Source organism: Spea bombifrons, chromosome 6, assembly GCF_027358695.1.
Source record: "Spea bombifrons isolate aSpeBom1 chromosome 6, aSpeBom1.2.pri, whole genome shotgun sequence".
NCBI classification, from domain to species: Eukaryota; Metazoa; Chordata; class Amphibia; order Anura; family Pelobatidae; genus Spea; species Spea bombifrons.
The window spans coordinates 36,807,353-36,823,597 of NC_071092.1; the positions used below are offsets into that span (position 1 = coordinate 36,807,353).

Below are 16,245 nucleotides of genomic sequence, written 5' to 3' on the forward strand. Positions count from 1 at the left end.
CGCTAGCTTCTTCCGATAAACAGGATGGTAATAGTTTAACCCTTCGAGTGACAAGGGGGTAGATTGTTTTGGACACTCCATTTAGCTCCTAATGGGCTGTCATTCAGTGCCCTGGCCTGGGTTGTGTTAAAAATATGATGTCATGCATTTTCTTCACCAGCCCCATCCTTTCTGACAAGCTCATAGGTTCTATCGCATTACATAATAGATTCAGAAATCTCGGATCGCAAGCGAATAATATTAAAACACAATAATATTGGGTAATATTCCACTGTATAGATCTCCTAGTAAAACAAATTGTTGTCAATCAATTACTGGATTTATAATTAGTGGCAAATTAAATATCCAAGAATTCTACATATCGCTGCATATAATGGTAACATTGTAACTGTAATCAATGCTTTTTTATTTCATGTATTGTTTTGCTGTAGGGTGTCCCATTCCCGACACCCAAGGGTGCGTAGCATCACGCATGGGTCCGGCGCCGTGGTATTTAGACATTGTGGACCCGACAACCGGAATGTAAGCTGGGTTATTCGGAATGACCTGGAACATTTGGGGTGGTCTATGGCTATTCATTATAAATGAATGATAATGCCAGCAGGGTGGCTCTCTAGCAATTACTATAACGAGGTTCTGGTATGGACAGGAGGTGACAAAACATCTTTGCGGATCTTTCCTGACAAGCCGGTCTCCATCTCTAATCACCCTGCATTAGAAGAATATATGCCCCGGTGCTTTGCTACTGGAGACATTAGGAACATTTCGGGTTCCAGCTGGCAGTCGGTGAGTTAATGATTTGCAGCCAGGGACGAAGCCTGCATGCTGATTTCTGATGTGAATTTGGTTGCCGGACCGATGGCTGAGAAGGTGTTTGTGTATCAGGGGTATTGCAGGATCGGGCAGATAATGGATTCCGAAATACTCTGAAGGACTGCGTGATGGATTTAGCGTAGTCTGAAGGTCTGTGGCAATCATGAGAAGAGGAAATGCTCCAGTGATCTACAGCTGTTAACAATAAAAATGTGTTGTGCGGGAGCTGGCTTTATGTGGCTAGCATATATTTATGCGGCTAGCGTATTTTTACGTGTGCTATTGGTGTAAAGAGCGACTATGATTTTAAGGCACGTAACCAGACTAAACATGATCACTTGTTAGAAATGTTGATTCACAGATAATAGTGGATATGAACAAAAATAACATATGTTTATTATTATCTTTTATTTATTAGGTGCCAACAAATCACACAGCGCTCTACAAATTAAATGTAGATGTAGTTAATACAGATCGGTCACTAATAAACTTAACAGACACCATGATACACATACGTGAACATATACAGATACTGCCATCATACGTAAACACATACATACATTCATACATACACACATATGTGTACTGTCATCTCCACAAGACATCCAATGCTCCCTTTGCAGTAATTTTAGGGGGAAGCATAGTGATCATTTGCCATGCCACTCTCTGGCATTGTTTTAAAGCACTCTAATGACTGGCTGAGTATGCTGAGATTTTTGGGGTTGGGGCACTTAAGATATTTAAATGATTAAGCTGTAGATGTATAAAAGGCTTGGGGCTGGTGGCTACTCCATGTATTTACTGCAACTGCATTACCTGCGCAAGGTCTTTCAACCTTTTCAGCACTGATGCTGTCTGGCACCGAATGTGTTAACGCTCACCATTCCATCAGTGGAACACGCTGCAAACAGGCCTATCTGATGTCAGGGAAAATGAATGAATGAATGAATGTCATCGTGGAGTTTAATTGGCTCCCAGAGCCCCACGCATAAAATAACAAAAACAAACCCCAAGGTCCTCCCCACAGGAAATGGCCTTACATCCGAAGCCACGACACAGACATCTCCCACCACACACACAACATCCCACTCCCACAAATAACAGCCCACACAAAATACTTCTCCACAGTGACAACCCACAAGGCCTGGGGGACATGATAACCCTCCCCCACTAATACAGAGCAAAGGGGGGATCACCACTCCTCCCCCACTAATACAGCGCAAAGGGGGATCACCACCCCTCCCCCACTAATACAGAGCAAAGGGGGATTACCACCCCTACCCCCTAATACAGACCAAAGGGGATCACCACCCCTCCCCCACTAATACAGGGCAGAGAGATCACCACCCCTCCCCCACTAAAACAGCAAAGAGGGATCACCACCCCTCCCCCATTAATACAGGGCAAAGAGGGATCACTACTCCTCCCCCACTAATTCAGGGCAAAGAGGGATCACGACCCCTCCCCCTAATACAGGGCAAAGAGGGATCCCCTCCCCCACTAGTACAGAGCAAATAGGGATCACCACCCCTCCCCCACTAATACAGGGCAAAAGAGGGATCACCACCGCTCTCTAAAAACACAGAGCCCTGGGACTCCCACGGGGACAAAGCACAATGTCACCCGTACACCCCCCTCCTCCTAATTCAACCACGATTTCCCATCACACTCATGTGTCAGACATTACATGTGAACCGCACTCAACACCCTTTCAGCACCAGAGTCTTAAAAAGGGTCAGTAAACAAAGTAAGTAAACAGCTCTGCTAGAAACCTACCGTGTTACGCTGCGAGCTCGCCTATAGAATTACATTGAAAGGTGTGCGGAAAGAGCTTTATTATGAATTAAGATGCAACCCCACTGGATGATATATAATAAACCTTTTACTGTTTATTTAAACTACCTGGGTTTGTATATTACTCCCCCTCCCTCCCCCAGGTTTGTATTCTATTAGCAGATCTAATTTGCACGTAGGTAATTAGCGATAATATCAGATGCCTCGGGGGTCTGTAACGTCTGGGTTCTTGGTAATTTTGCGGTGGTGTCATTTACTCAACAAAGGTGATCATCTATGAATTGCAGATACCAGATAATTGTCCCTTTACTCAATCTCAGTCCTAGCAGAGAAAATGACTCCTCCTTCAATGTATAGAAATGCCATTTAATAAATAAATGTCCACGGCTCCTCTGCGTTCCTTATTTCCAATAGTGTGAATCAGTCTATCCCATACCTGGTTTTTAATGTAAATATGACCTCATTATCCACCACCTGTTACGCGACATAATGTAAAGGTTCCAAATGGCCCTTTGTTAACCCACAAACCCTGCCATCTTTCAGACGTCCGAGGATGATAGTGGTTGTAGCTTGTTAACGGTTAATGTGAAAATCTACGGCTTTGTGCTGGAAACCATGGATGAGTTTGTTCGCCGCAGGTCACGGCCGTCGTATTCTGTATGATGAATATCTCCAGGGTAGGTGAGGCCAGGACTTGATTATCATCACCTCGGATCTGCCGGGCCTCACCTCACTGGAAAGTGTAAATTATGCAAGTAAAGTGTTTAGTTTCAAACTGCTTACACATAAAAGAAATAAGGACACAAAATGCTTCCTTTCGGGTGTTTCTACCGCAAGACCAAAATATCTCTGCGGTACCAAGAGTTTCATGAGTTAATGATACGGTGTTAATTGTATTAATTGTTCTATGGCTTTTTATAGGCTGGGTCAATGTCTCCTTCAAAGAGAAGGTAACCTTATTATATATTAATAACGGCTCTTGTGTGTTCAGCCATAAAACATGACATCAGTGTCTTTTGGATGCCTGAATGATCTCCAACCCTTTCATGAAAAGAAAGTGGACCCTCGTTGACCCGATCTATTACTATTATTAAGTTATTAGAGCTTGTTGGCTGTGGGTCACATTTAGGAAAGAACCGGGTAGATTGATGATTATTTACTAAACGGTGAGCTTTATTGGGAAGAAGATTTTTATATCATCAGGGCTCGCCATATAGAGGAGCTGCAGCTTCGCGAACTGCGAGAACTCCCATGTTGTTATTCTATAAAGACTTGTTTTTAATCTAATGGACAGCCTACATGAAATCAAATGTTTAATACATGTGTTGCACATTTTTATTGTATTTACACACAGTTGTGACTACATTTCCCATGATACGGGTACCTATCTAGGTGTTTAAAGGCGCTGTTCCACTTCAACAAGCATTAGCTGCACTTTAAGTATGGTAAGCAAATAAACATTAGCAGATCAGCCATGTTTTATTGCTTGTGAAGGTTTAATCGCAAAGATAAAAGAGAAACTTTAAAGCCGCCTATTTTCAGTTTCTATAGCAACAAGAAACCTGCTTTTGCGTCACATGAGAAACGTTCCGAGGAAACGTTATAAACAGGATGGAACGATTAAAGATCTAGGAGAGGAATGGTGGATTCAACAGTACTAGGAATTGTGCTTCTAATTCAGGATTTACTTACAAATGAAAAATTGAGCGGCTTTAGTGAAACAGCACCTTTAAAAGGAATAGATACGAACATGATGCAGCCTAGCGATGCTGAAAACGGGCTTGTCTGGGTACCCATGATGGAATCAAATACCGTAAGGCACAAAACCCGTGTTCTACATCAGAGAGCAGGCCCATCTCGAGCTGTCAGGCGGGTTTCATTGACGGACGTTCACAGCAATACCCAAGGATTAGTTATTAAAGCTGTGCGTGTCACCCTTCATAATACTGCAGGCCACGGCGCTTGGAACCACCATCCATATAAAGAAAACAAAAGCCAGCGAGTGACGTCCCCGTAAACGGTTCATAACCCATACCTAGAGAACACACTGCATACAACGTATCTTCAACTCGTTACCCTCTCACTAATGGAAAACACACTATATACAATGTACTTAGACTCACCTGGCGACGTGTATAGAACTAGAGCGCCAATAACCGTAAAAATGTACTGGACATACAGTGAGGTATTAGATGTCAGGAGCAATAATCTTGTATGAAATGATACGTGCAGAAACTGAACATTTAAGGAAATAAAAGTAACACAAAATAACAATCAGAAGCACGTAATATCCAAAAACTAAAGCTATAAAAAGCTCTTCCAGTCCACCATTGCGTAAACTCAGCCAGACCGACGGATGCTGGTAAATTTACAATGAAGCCTTTACTTCAGTAACGGACAATGAACACAATAGACAGACCGGGTCGAAGTCACTATAACAAAGGGTAGGAAAGGTGGGGAGGAACAAGAGGAGGGAATAAAAAGACAGAATGTATAATAAACACAGGACTATCACGCATTCAGAGCCCTGTTTGTTATAAAAACACATACACAAGAATCAGTAGTGTTTCACGTGTGCAAGCCATTCACAAGGAACCATTCTATTCACCAATCCTGTACCTTTAAGAACATTATTAAAAGCTGTCCATTCAACGGCGTTCCAGATCTTCTGTATCCTCGCGGGACGGCTAAAAGTGAAATGATTGCGAAATCTTGTAGGTTCAGCCGAATCCTAAGCATTGAAGTTTAAAATGAACCCACCAACAGTTAATATCTTTGGAGAAAGTTATTCTGTTTTTGTTTAAAAGGGTGAGGGCTCAGGTTTCCTTCCCAGGTGCCCCGGAGGACAATCCTTTTAAAGATGGGCTTTTACTCAGCATTGTTTTCCATCCTTACCACAGACCACGAGTACTGTTGCAGTCCTTGGTGTTATGTAGCTTATAAAATTATGCAAAAGTTACAGTGGATCTTGAAGGTATATTCATCCCTTTCCGATGTCTTCTGAGCAATGGGTCACTCATTGAATCCAATTTGCGTCCAAGAATGAAAGCCATCCACATGTTGATAAGGTTGTGGTGGTACATGTAGTCGAGATGCTTAGCACTCTTTGAAGCGCCTCCTAACGAGACACACACTGTAAAGCTTGGCTCTTGTGAGTGAATATTCGCAGGTTGTAATCTCCTTCCGGAAGTACAGACGAGGTAAAATGTGACGTAATACATTGCAGGAGTACTCCACTGCCTTGTGTAACTAGGCAAGTGTTGACACGTACACTCTGAAAAAGTGTAACAAAGTGTGTAGATTAAGCCTCAAAAACATTAGACTGAGTAGCCTACTATGTATGTGAATAGGCCATGAAGTAGACATTACCAATGCCCATTGTCACAGCAATGCCAACTCACTCCACACTATTCAGTGTCCTAGTGGTATTGTCCATAGTGTTGTAAAATAATCTGCCTTCTCAATCACAGTGTGAAGAACAGGATGAGGACCACTAGCAGAAGTGCAAGCAGCACAACGATGGCGCACCACTGCCTCCGATCTGCAAAACGGGCAGAATGACATTTCATTAGCGGCCAGACACAGGAACCTGTGTACCTAAAACAGGACTCAACTAACAATTTCACATGTGTTACCAGCCCCTTTTAGGACCATTATAGATTGAAATACACATTTAGTAAATGCCATCAAGACCATTTTACTTAAAACAAGGCCTTCCAATACACCCTGCAAATACAGCTCAATAAATAAGTTCCTGTATACATAGGAAATGAGTTATTGAGCTATACCAGCTAACAATTGTTTCAGAAGGAAAATATTGTTAAATACTATAAATTCTTTGTGTATTTCTAAGCATTAAGGGCTGCAAACAGGACAGGAATTCTGCACATGCTTGCCTGAAAAAAGTTTGAATGAATGTTTAATGTAGACGCTTGTGCCGAAGCCGGGATATAAAAAAACCTGTAGCCTGTTTGCACGCCTCGAGGACTGTAGTTGTAACATCTTTCACTATGCTCAGTGCAAACAAGTTAAACTGATTTACCGCTCTTAATCCACTAGCCTCATTTTTTTATCCATTTAAATAAGTCAATTTAAAAAAAAAACCTCCTCCCCAACGCAAAATAAATGTTTATGGTGTAGTAAAGAAAAGCCGCCTGTAGTCGTACTGTTGGTGAATGGATTCACTTATCACCATGATGGTGGAAACCACTGCGTTCACTAAAGAAGGAATCTGCAGTAGCGCTGATGCTTCAACTCACGGCATCACAATCATTCATGGGCCAGTCCCACGGAATTTTCCAAGTAAGAGAAGCTGAGCTGGCCGTGCATGAAGGTGTACTTCAACCAGTGTCATGACCTCTAAGGAATATATGTATAACTATACATTATACAGGGCCAACCAAGCCCTCTTCAGAAGAGCTTGGCCATTTACACTATAATGAATAGCGAAGGTGGCAAGTTAAAAATGCAACTCCCCTACAAAATCCCCCTTTACTGAATAAAATGTCATGAACACTGAGCTCTTCATGCTGGGTAATATATACCGGAAATGATACATGATTGCTTACACTCACCGCTTGTCATGTGCGACACTTTAGCTAGTTTCTTCAGTACATTATCCATGCGGGATTGTGCGGTATCCAATTCATGTGAGAAGTCATCCAACATCCTATGGAGTTATTTGTAAAAAAATACTTTATATAGTAATGTGTGAACTTGCAGCGAAAGCCCTAGAATGACTGCATTTACAAACCGCTACCTTTTAGAATGAACACACTTACACAGCTTGTTCATCAAGCTCATTCCCAATACGCTGGGACATATTCTTCAAGACTCCAATGCTCCCAGACACCAGTTCTAGATCCTCATCTTGTTGCTCCAATATAAGCTAGGAGGGAACGCAGATCAAAACATAGATATTAAAAATAAATACATTTTAAATACTTGCGTGTGAGCAAAGACAGCACATAACCGACACAGACGTGATGATGACTGTGAGGGGTGAAGGACAGGCTAAAAGGGCTTAGTAATTGAGAACAAAGTGATTTATGTGCCTGTGATAAAAGGTAAAAGCAAACCTTGTATACAGATACCAAAAGAAGTGTTTGTTTAATTTACTGGTGAATTAGATGCAGGATCGCATAATCCGAACACGTAATAGTTAATTCTGGCGGTAGGTTATACAAAAAGTAAAACTAGACAGGCCAAAGACAGATCTACCAGGATATTCTCGGAAGGTGTGCAAGCTCACTGATCGCGTATCGCCCCCATCTTACCTGCTGCTGTGAAACTTGGCCTTCCAGAAACTGTGAGTTAGCGGTTTGAAGGTCATTGTCCAAGCCCTTGTATTTGTCTGCTTCAGGATTCCATCCAGGCTTCTTCCCTTCTCCCAGGAGCGCCTAAAACAAACATCACAAATTATCACACAGAATACTGGGATTGCAACAAAAACCCCCCCCAAAAAAACAAACAAATCCCTTACATAAATTCAAGGGGCTGTTATACTGAACTGTGGGTGTCTAGCGATAATACAAATGCATTTAATATTAATTAAGCATGCATGGGACAGACATAATTCAAGGTTTCCTGTATCTGGTCACGTATGTAGTGACGCTTGGACACACCAGCAAGATATAATTTAGAAACAATTTTAAAAAGGAGAAAAGAAAGAGATTTTCTATCACCCTATATCTAATTAACTCAAATTACTGTTCTCCCTACACAGCTTTCACTGACACTGACTACAGTATTATTCCCATATCATTTCTCAAATCTGCTACCACCCAACTGGGATGCCAGAAGAAAAGAGGGGCATCCCCCGTAGCCTGTATGTAGGGTATGACACCACGCGGTTAGGATACAAAAGCAGATAATGGCAGCACGAGACCATGGTTAGTAAACGCAGCGACCCTTGGAAAATCACCCAAGAGACCAAAATACCAAGCAATCCAAGTATCAACAACTTGGAAAAAACGCAGCTTTTCTCACCTGTCTGTTTTTCCTCTCAGCCAAGGCCTGCGCGGACGGGCTGGTCATCTGATCTTTCATCTCCTGCGCGACGTCAAAGTGACAAATTAGTGAGTCTGGAAATCTGTATTTAAACCAGCTTTTAGAAAATATATTGGAATACTGGATGTGTTTAGAAATCTAATAGACTGTAAGCTCACAAGAGAGCCGCCTTCTCCTTCTGTACCAGAATGTTAACATGTTTTAATATGCCTGTTATTTTATTTTTACTTCCCCCTGTTGCAAAAGTGTTTAGGAAATAATAAATTAATCTTGATGCACTCATAGTTAATAAATAGGGAAAAACTTCCATCTAAAAGTAAAAGTCAATGCACTTGCAAACTTAACAGAAATAAACGTGTCGTAGCCAAGTGAGCTAACGTTTTAATTCTATTAATAAGATTAACCTCCCTGGGTGAAGTTCTTTTACAGCAAAGAGCATTATTTGTGGACGTGAGCACCAACACTTAACTGATCATTTGTTCTAGGAGAGACAGACTTAACAGCATTTACAAAACAATTTGAACTAAAACCGTGATCAGTCCTACGGAGTAATAAGCAGCATTATTAACACACCAACGATTTTAAGAAGGTCTATAACAAGGATTACAATTCCACTAGGTCTTAATTCTAATACGACAGTTCTGGAAACCATAGTCCTTTATGCAAACTGGTAACGGTCTCATCCAAACTATATATTGTTTTATTCCAAATGACATTGTGTCACATGCAGAGCCCAAATAAAATGTATTCCCGCAGCGCTACTCACCTTCACACACTGACGGGTTTCACTGATAAATGCCTTTCTCTGCCTCATCTCGGCTGGATCCAGACTAAACTTGCGAGGATTGGATTCCACTATACGTGAAAGAAGGTTAAGGAAAAGCCATTCTGTGTAGATATATCCAAAGGGTAGAAAACCCCACACACTCACACCTAACGAGGTGGTATGCGTGAGCGACAATGGGAAATACTAACACTGATACACCTCGCTCAGGCTGCTGAACCGTAAGTTCTGGGGCAGCACTTTTGGATTGCTGCAGAAAGCTATTCAATGATCATAGTGAACTACGTGACTGCTACGGTTTGTTCAACCCAACATAATAGCTATAAAGCTTTAGGAGATCTCACAAGAGCTGAACGAGAACTTTATTAGGCATCATATCACTGAAAGTGGAAAGAATAATGAATAGAGACTACTAATAAAACAAGAAGCTCATTCTGGCATACGCGCATGGGCTTTAAATGTAGAAGGATATTAATGGTCTCATCCAGGTCCTCGAGGTCCCATTCGACGCTTCTCAGGTTGTTGCGCAGCTCGTTGGTAGTCCAGTCCAACTCTTCTCGAGTGGCAATGGAAGGGTCCTGAAGCAGGTCTGTCCATCGTTGGAATAACCCCTGTGCTGTGTTTACTGCTTTTTGGACCTCCCTGCAAACAGAATGCATATTTCACTCCTAAAACATGCGCAGGTAACTACCCATCATACCCCAAGTATTTAAGGAATGAGAAGGCAGCTACAACAGCAACCATACCCAATAGCCTGATGTGTGAGTGTTTATTAGAGCCGACCCAAACCTGGAAACTACTTTCAATACTTTTTGTACCAAAAAAAAGTCATATTTGTAATATTTATTTACAAGGCTCCAACGGAAGGTGAGAAAGTTTGAAAACAGAGCTTACAATAATTAAAAAAAAAAAAAATAAAATAGTATGAACAACTGATAAACATATTGTATTAGAATAGTATAAAATGGATAAGATCTGATTTTATTGATATATTTTATATTTATACAGCACTACTGTCCATACATTCTGACAAAGCTAGAATGGATAGATTAAAACAGACCGATACATTAGGTAACGAGGGTCCTTACAAGCTTACTTTATAGAGCGTAAACTCACACGAGCTTCTCTTTCTCTATTTATTTTGTGTATTATCCATTTTAATGGTATTGTTAATTTTCACTCTCCCCATTGTAATATCGTCATGGAAACAGCTGGAGCTCTTTAAATGTGATGTAACTACACCTATTACTAAGAATATTTGATAACTAACAGTGAATGGTGTGGCTGTTTAATAAGGCACGCCATTCGAAACTGACTTAAATTATAAGCGCATGAGTTACCAGCCTGTGGAAGCCGTACTTTGGCCATACTACAGTTCCAAACGATAAAGTTTAACGATAATAAATACAAAACAGTATAGGAGATTTAAAAGAAATAGGATTGTTACAGGAACATCTATAAATCTTTATGATCTGATATGATACAGAACAACCCATCCCCCAATGTATGTAAACACTACCCCCCACCAGTCCCGCCCACCCCATATGTAAACACGATACCCCCTCCCCTCCTCATTCTATACGTCCCTTCCCATCCTTTTGTGAGACAATGGTACTCACCAATACTACTAATGATGTAAGAGCACAAGCACTGCGTGCCATACAGCCCTGTGAAGTATTACCACCACAGCCCAGCCTCCCAGAGCCAAATCCCCATTCATAATTCTGTCCAATACCCCGCTTCACAGCCAGCCCAGGCCCGTCTTTACATTTATCTGGCAAAGCTCCGCTGTACTCACCCTTTCACAACGAAGAACGGGTCTTCCATCGACATTTTTCCTCCCGCACAATGCCGGTAATGCCCCTGTCCGGTGCCTGCTATCAGCTTCCAAGCGAACACTCCCCAGTCCGCACGGTCCGCGGTCCATAAATTTCAGCACCGCCTCCGGAGCAGCGTCACTTCCGGCGCATGGGATCGTGTATCACGTGACAGGAAAAAGCATTGTGTCTGTCTAAGCCATCTGGCGTCTGTGCGCAGCGGGAGGTGGAAGGCTCAATGGCCGTAATCCTGTTGGGTTCTTTATGGCTGCGCGCCGTTAATTGGACGCCTCCGGGCTACTGTTTGGACTGAGAATAATGCGGTATTTTGCAGCTTTACTTCTGTGGGGTTGCTGGTAAATATCTTTCCGTTTGAAGAAGAGACTCCTGAGGCCCTAGAAGCTTATGTAACTGTCTTTTCCTGTGTTGACCCAATAAAAGGTTTAAACTTTAAATGCTCCGTTTTCTGCGGGGTTAATATGACTATATCCTTGTTTGTGGTTATAAGCGTTTTCTGCATTCACACCCTAATCATCCCATACGTTGCTCGCCATATGGCACGGTGTGATGGGGGAGTAATTAGACTTTATGATGCAATAATATGGTTTCACCCCCTTCCTGTTTCACATAGCTTTGTTTTTGTGGGGTTGTTAGCTGTTTCTGTGGGGTTGTTTGGGTTACATTTATTTATATAGCGCCTGCAGATTCCGTAGCGCTTAACAACCAGTAGGATATGTTTAAAATCACAAACTGGTAGGGAAGGAGAAGAGCGCCCTGCTCTTGTGAGCTTACAATCTAGTCGATTGAGGGGGAAGCGAAGCAGCAGGAGAGGACGGCTTGGATGAGGATGAGTTGGTCGAGGTTGTTCTGATGGCTCAGACATTATGCTGGCTGAGAGTGTTGTGACGGAAGGTTGAAAGAAGGGGGTTTTCAGCGAGCTGAGCTGGCACTCAACTTTAAAGAAATCTCACTGATACATATTATATAACTATACATTATACAGGGCCAGCCAATAACATTAACGTGTTTAGACGGCTGGCAGAGAAAAGGCCAGTGGTCGGAAATGTTAACTAATGATAGAAATACGTTTGCATTACTAAAATCGGGGTGTCTGTAACACGGTTAAACTGTTTTATTCAAAATAAAATCTGTATTGAAAGGTCCTGGTTGAGTCGTGCATTGGTGTGACGTTCTGGAGCATTAAACTTTGTGAAAGGTAAATAAGGGCACAGTATATACTACTGATTAGATCACAAGTATTGTTACACCAATTGCTATGTCTTTCAGGTATGCTCATTCCAGGGCCTCCCTGCACAAAACCCCCCCTCCACCCCCCAAGGTATACAAACTATCAGCACACAGATGGCTAAAAGTGGCAAACTAGGTTGTGGTTCGGATTTGGTTTCCTGAGTGGGCAAAACACACTTTCCATATCCGCTCTTTTATCAAGAAGCCTGCTGTGTGTTTGTAGCGCTCTTATTGTAGACAAATAATTAGCTGCCTATTCACATCTTGTGTTGTATCTACACTTGGATGGTGTGATCGTTTGTCATACACACTCCATTGTCGTTTTGTAGACTGCTGCGTGTTTAAAATAGAGCACTATTTGTAGAGTTTCACAGTTGTTGTTTGAAGGACACACATTTCAGGGCTATATTTGGTTGGAAATGACGCTTTGCCCAACTGATCGGATTCATAATAAAGCGAAACATCGCTGTATGTTTACTATTTCATTGATGCTCTACCTATAGCAGTTTTGGACACTAGGCATTAAGGTCTTTAAGAATTATATTCAGTATCATTCATTTTATTTATGGTATCTAAAACCACTAAAGTAATATAATATTCTGCTCGGTTTTCCCTAGACGTATCGTTAAATAATACCAATTGGGGAACGATCAGAAGATATTCTAAGTTCTAAAGGAAATCAGGCTAGTTTTGGTGAAAAGGCTAGGATTCAAAGATGACCTGAAAACATGAAGTGCTGAGCATAAGATAACGTAAGATTTCTGTAATCAAATTCTTCAGCCGCTACCCCACACAACGATACGGAGAAATCTTCCTGCACTTCATTTTCAGCTGGGTTGGTTGGAAGGTTTGATTGTATTAATATGGAAGCAAATACTATATGCTCGCCCGATATCCCGTCGGGGGTTAAATGATATCGTACTATGTGCATTCTAACTGTATTCAGTGTTCTGTACATTATTGTGCCTCTGATAAAAGGCATACTGTATACAAAGTGTAATAATGTCCTTAATGGGACAAGAGAGCCAGAACACATACTGTTTTGTATGAACCAGGGAAAAGCATGCGAGCGAACCTTTGGTGAGGCTACCCTGCTCGGATCACGTCTCATGTTGACCTCTTTGCTCCTTCATGTAACCTTTGTGCATTCAATGGATCCAGAGGTCTGAGACCCTCCAGGTGTCACGGCTACCCCCACTCAGTGACTTCTTTGTTTACACATTCCTTTCATTGTCTTGAGAGAATTCCCACTCCTAGCTGTAAATTCCCCCCTGCAGCTTTGTAAAAAAAAAAGAGGGAGGGGGGGTTAGGTTGGGAAGCCGGGGTAGTTTTGACCAAACCGGCAACTGATTGCGCAAGGGATTCTTCTTAACTGAACTGCAGAGGTTTTTACTTCCCTCTTTAGCTAATACGTTCTATATATAGGCTCAGGGTTTAAAGTCTTTTTTTGGTTCATTTTGCCGCAATCGTGTAGAATGAGATGTTTTGAGGAGTCACAGCCACCTCACGAAACAAATAAATATTTTAAACACTTCAGTGAGTCTGGCAGCGCCTTGCAACTTAGGCAAAACCTAATGGCGTGTCTGAATTGAGATGCGGTGTGCGTGCGTTATGAATGGCCAACCCTGTAGCCGTCTCCTGCTACGCTGGCCATACTTAATGCATTCTTTGTGTGAACGTTTCCTGAAAGTCACCTGATCGCAGGAGACGCTCACCAGGGTTAACTCTTCATAATGCAGAGCGTTTAACTCTTCCGCAAACCCCCAATTTACTAAATACACCTTTAATGCCTACCGTAGAACTGTCATTCAGGATATATATATTGAACAACAAATGCTTTGCATACCAAAATTGAGTAACATATTATGGCAAGCATGTAAACAAAGCTGTTCTAAATAAACTTTCACACCATATATTCCTAATGTTCAATGTATCTGCATCTGCCATGGACAGCGGCACTTTCCATTCCCTCGAAATATAATCCTAACAGCAGATAGTGGTCCTTGTAGGTTACATGTTGTTCTTGGTATATTTTCCTGCGCTCAGGTGAGTCCAGTGAGAGGCCTATGGGACAAACTTTTTATTTTTTATTTTAAGAAAAACTGAATGCAAACCTAATGGGTCACTGCGGAGACCTGTAGTCTCAGCGTGTCTTATTGTATGGCTTAATTTGACCCTCCACAACTCAAGTTACCATGAATGGTTGCCATATCTCTTGTTCTGGTGGGGTTTCACCCCTCGGCTCTGGCTGTTTGGTGTCTCTCTGTAGGTTGTAGCACCTCTTCTGCAGCTCGACGCGGCTATGGAGTGACGTAAGGCTGTTGCACCATTTTCTGATATATCCTCTTGCCCTGGTGTCTGTAGGAGTGTTGAATGATGCTGCCTGATACCCCTATGCATTACAAAGGACAAACCCCAGCGAGCTTCTTCTGTGAGAATAATGTATTGTTAAATCAGATTTATTTCAGGAAATCAGGCCCAAATTTATTAGGGAGCTGAACTTTTCAACTCTCCTTCAGACTCTACGGTTAGCGGATACATACATTTGTCCTAACCCCTGGGGACAATGTAGGTAATGGGATGGGTACTACTCTCGGCAGCCTCTGAATTAGCAGTCGATAAACCAAGGTAGGTTCCAAAGGTCAACAGACAGGGTCAGACACGTCTTTTCTCACGAAGACACCCTTTTTTTTTTAACAGTTATTGACATTATTCATGGTCTGGCTTAGCAGGTGGTATCAGTTATTTGATTTCAATCACAAGATGCAAAGTCAAATGCTCAGGGTCTCTACAACCTAATTTTCTTTCTTTTGTGCAATATCTGTGTGCGTAAATAAGTGTGTAATATAATATATATTATATACATGCATTCTGGACCTCTAGATATATAGTCCAGGCGTGGTTTCATACAGCGTCTGCACATCTGAAATAAGGTCTGAATATTCCGTTGGCTTCCAGGTTTGGAATATGGTGTGTGGCAGGAAACTGGTTAATTTCTAATAATATCTTGCAGTATTGCAGAGGAGATACCGGCCAAGACAAGGGGAAGGGGCTGTGTGGGAAGGCCATTAATCTCTCTGGCTGGCTGCTGCTCTGCTCTCATTGTTATGCTGGGTGGGGGGATGGGTGGGAGAGCTGATTGTAAATTCCCTGCTTTGCCCTGAGGTTGAAGCGAGCAGTGTCTGCAGCCAAGGTCTCCAGGGACCGGCCGGTTATCGCTTCTTATAGGCAGGAAGCAAAATTTATCAACAAGAAAATGCGCTAATGAGGAGCTGCTCCTGCCACATGCTGCTTCTTGATCTCTCCTATCCCCCTGCCAAAAGAGCTGGCTGTGGATGGAAATAGTCTAAGGCAGGGGGAGCTATTAATTGCTAACCTACTTTGTGCGCACCCAGCTGAGCAGCAGCATGCATCCCCGTACATCACACCTGAGCCCAAATTGTTCTGGTGATGATAAGGAGGTTTGGATCTTATAGATTGGCACAATAGGATGCCAGTAACCTGTCTACAGGGAATTAAAGAGCAACACAAGAATATAATCAGCGAATTGATATTCCTAACCACCTAAATGAGGCAAACTCACTCGCTAATACTGCTGTGTTAATGCTTGGCTGCTGCAGTCCGCTACAGCTGAAGTGACTTGATATTCACGGATATTACATGCGTTTAGCCTCAACCAACATGAATGCTGATAAAGTATAATGTAATGGAACTCTGTGCAGAGGGGTGGCTTTTCAGGCTTTGCTATATTACGGTAATAGACTATACTACGGTACAACT

General features: G+C 42.1%; 1 protein-coding gene across 1 annotated transcript; it reads right to left on the reverse strand.

Annotated features, from left to right (window-relative positions):
• Positions 1–5,116: 5,116 nt before the first annotated feature.
• On the reverse strand, positions 5,117–11,354 carry STX6 (syntaxin 6). The gene is made up of 8 exons (XM_053469811.1): positions 11,199–11,354; positions 9,873–10,042; positions 9,383–9,477; positions 8,596–8,658; positions 7,884–8,006; positions 7,389–7,495; positions 7,182–7,276; positions 5,117–6,148 (listed from the first exon to the last, which is right to left on the reverse strand). The coding sequence occupies exons 1-8, from the start codon at positions 11,231–11,233 to the stop codon at positions 6,072–6,074; spliced, it is 765 nt and encodes a 254-aa protein (XP_053325786.1). The 5' UTR covers positions 11,234–11,354; the 3' UTR covers positions 5,117–6,071.
• Positions 11,355–16,245: the final 4,891 nt, after the last annotated feature.

Coding starts and splice junctions, on each gene's coding strand:
- STX6 (XM_053469811.1), bottom strand. CDS start 11,233: ATGTCGATGGAAGACCCGTTCTTCGTTGTGAAAGG. Junction 9,478..9,872: donor GGACCTGGATGAGACCATTA/ATATCCTTCTAC, acceptor ACCTTCTTTCAC/GTATAGTGGAATCCAATCCT. Junction 6,149..7,181: donor AGTGTCGCACATGACAAGCG/GTGAGTGTAAGC, acceptor CCCGTTTTGCAG/ATCGGAGGCAGTGGTGCGCC.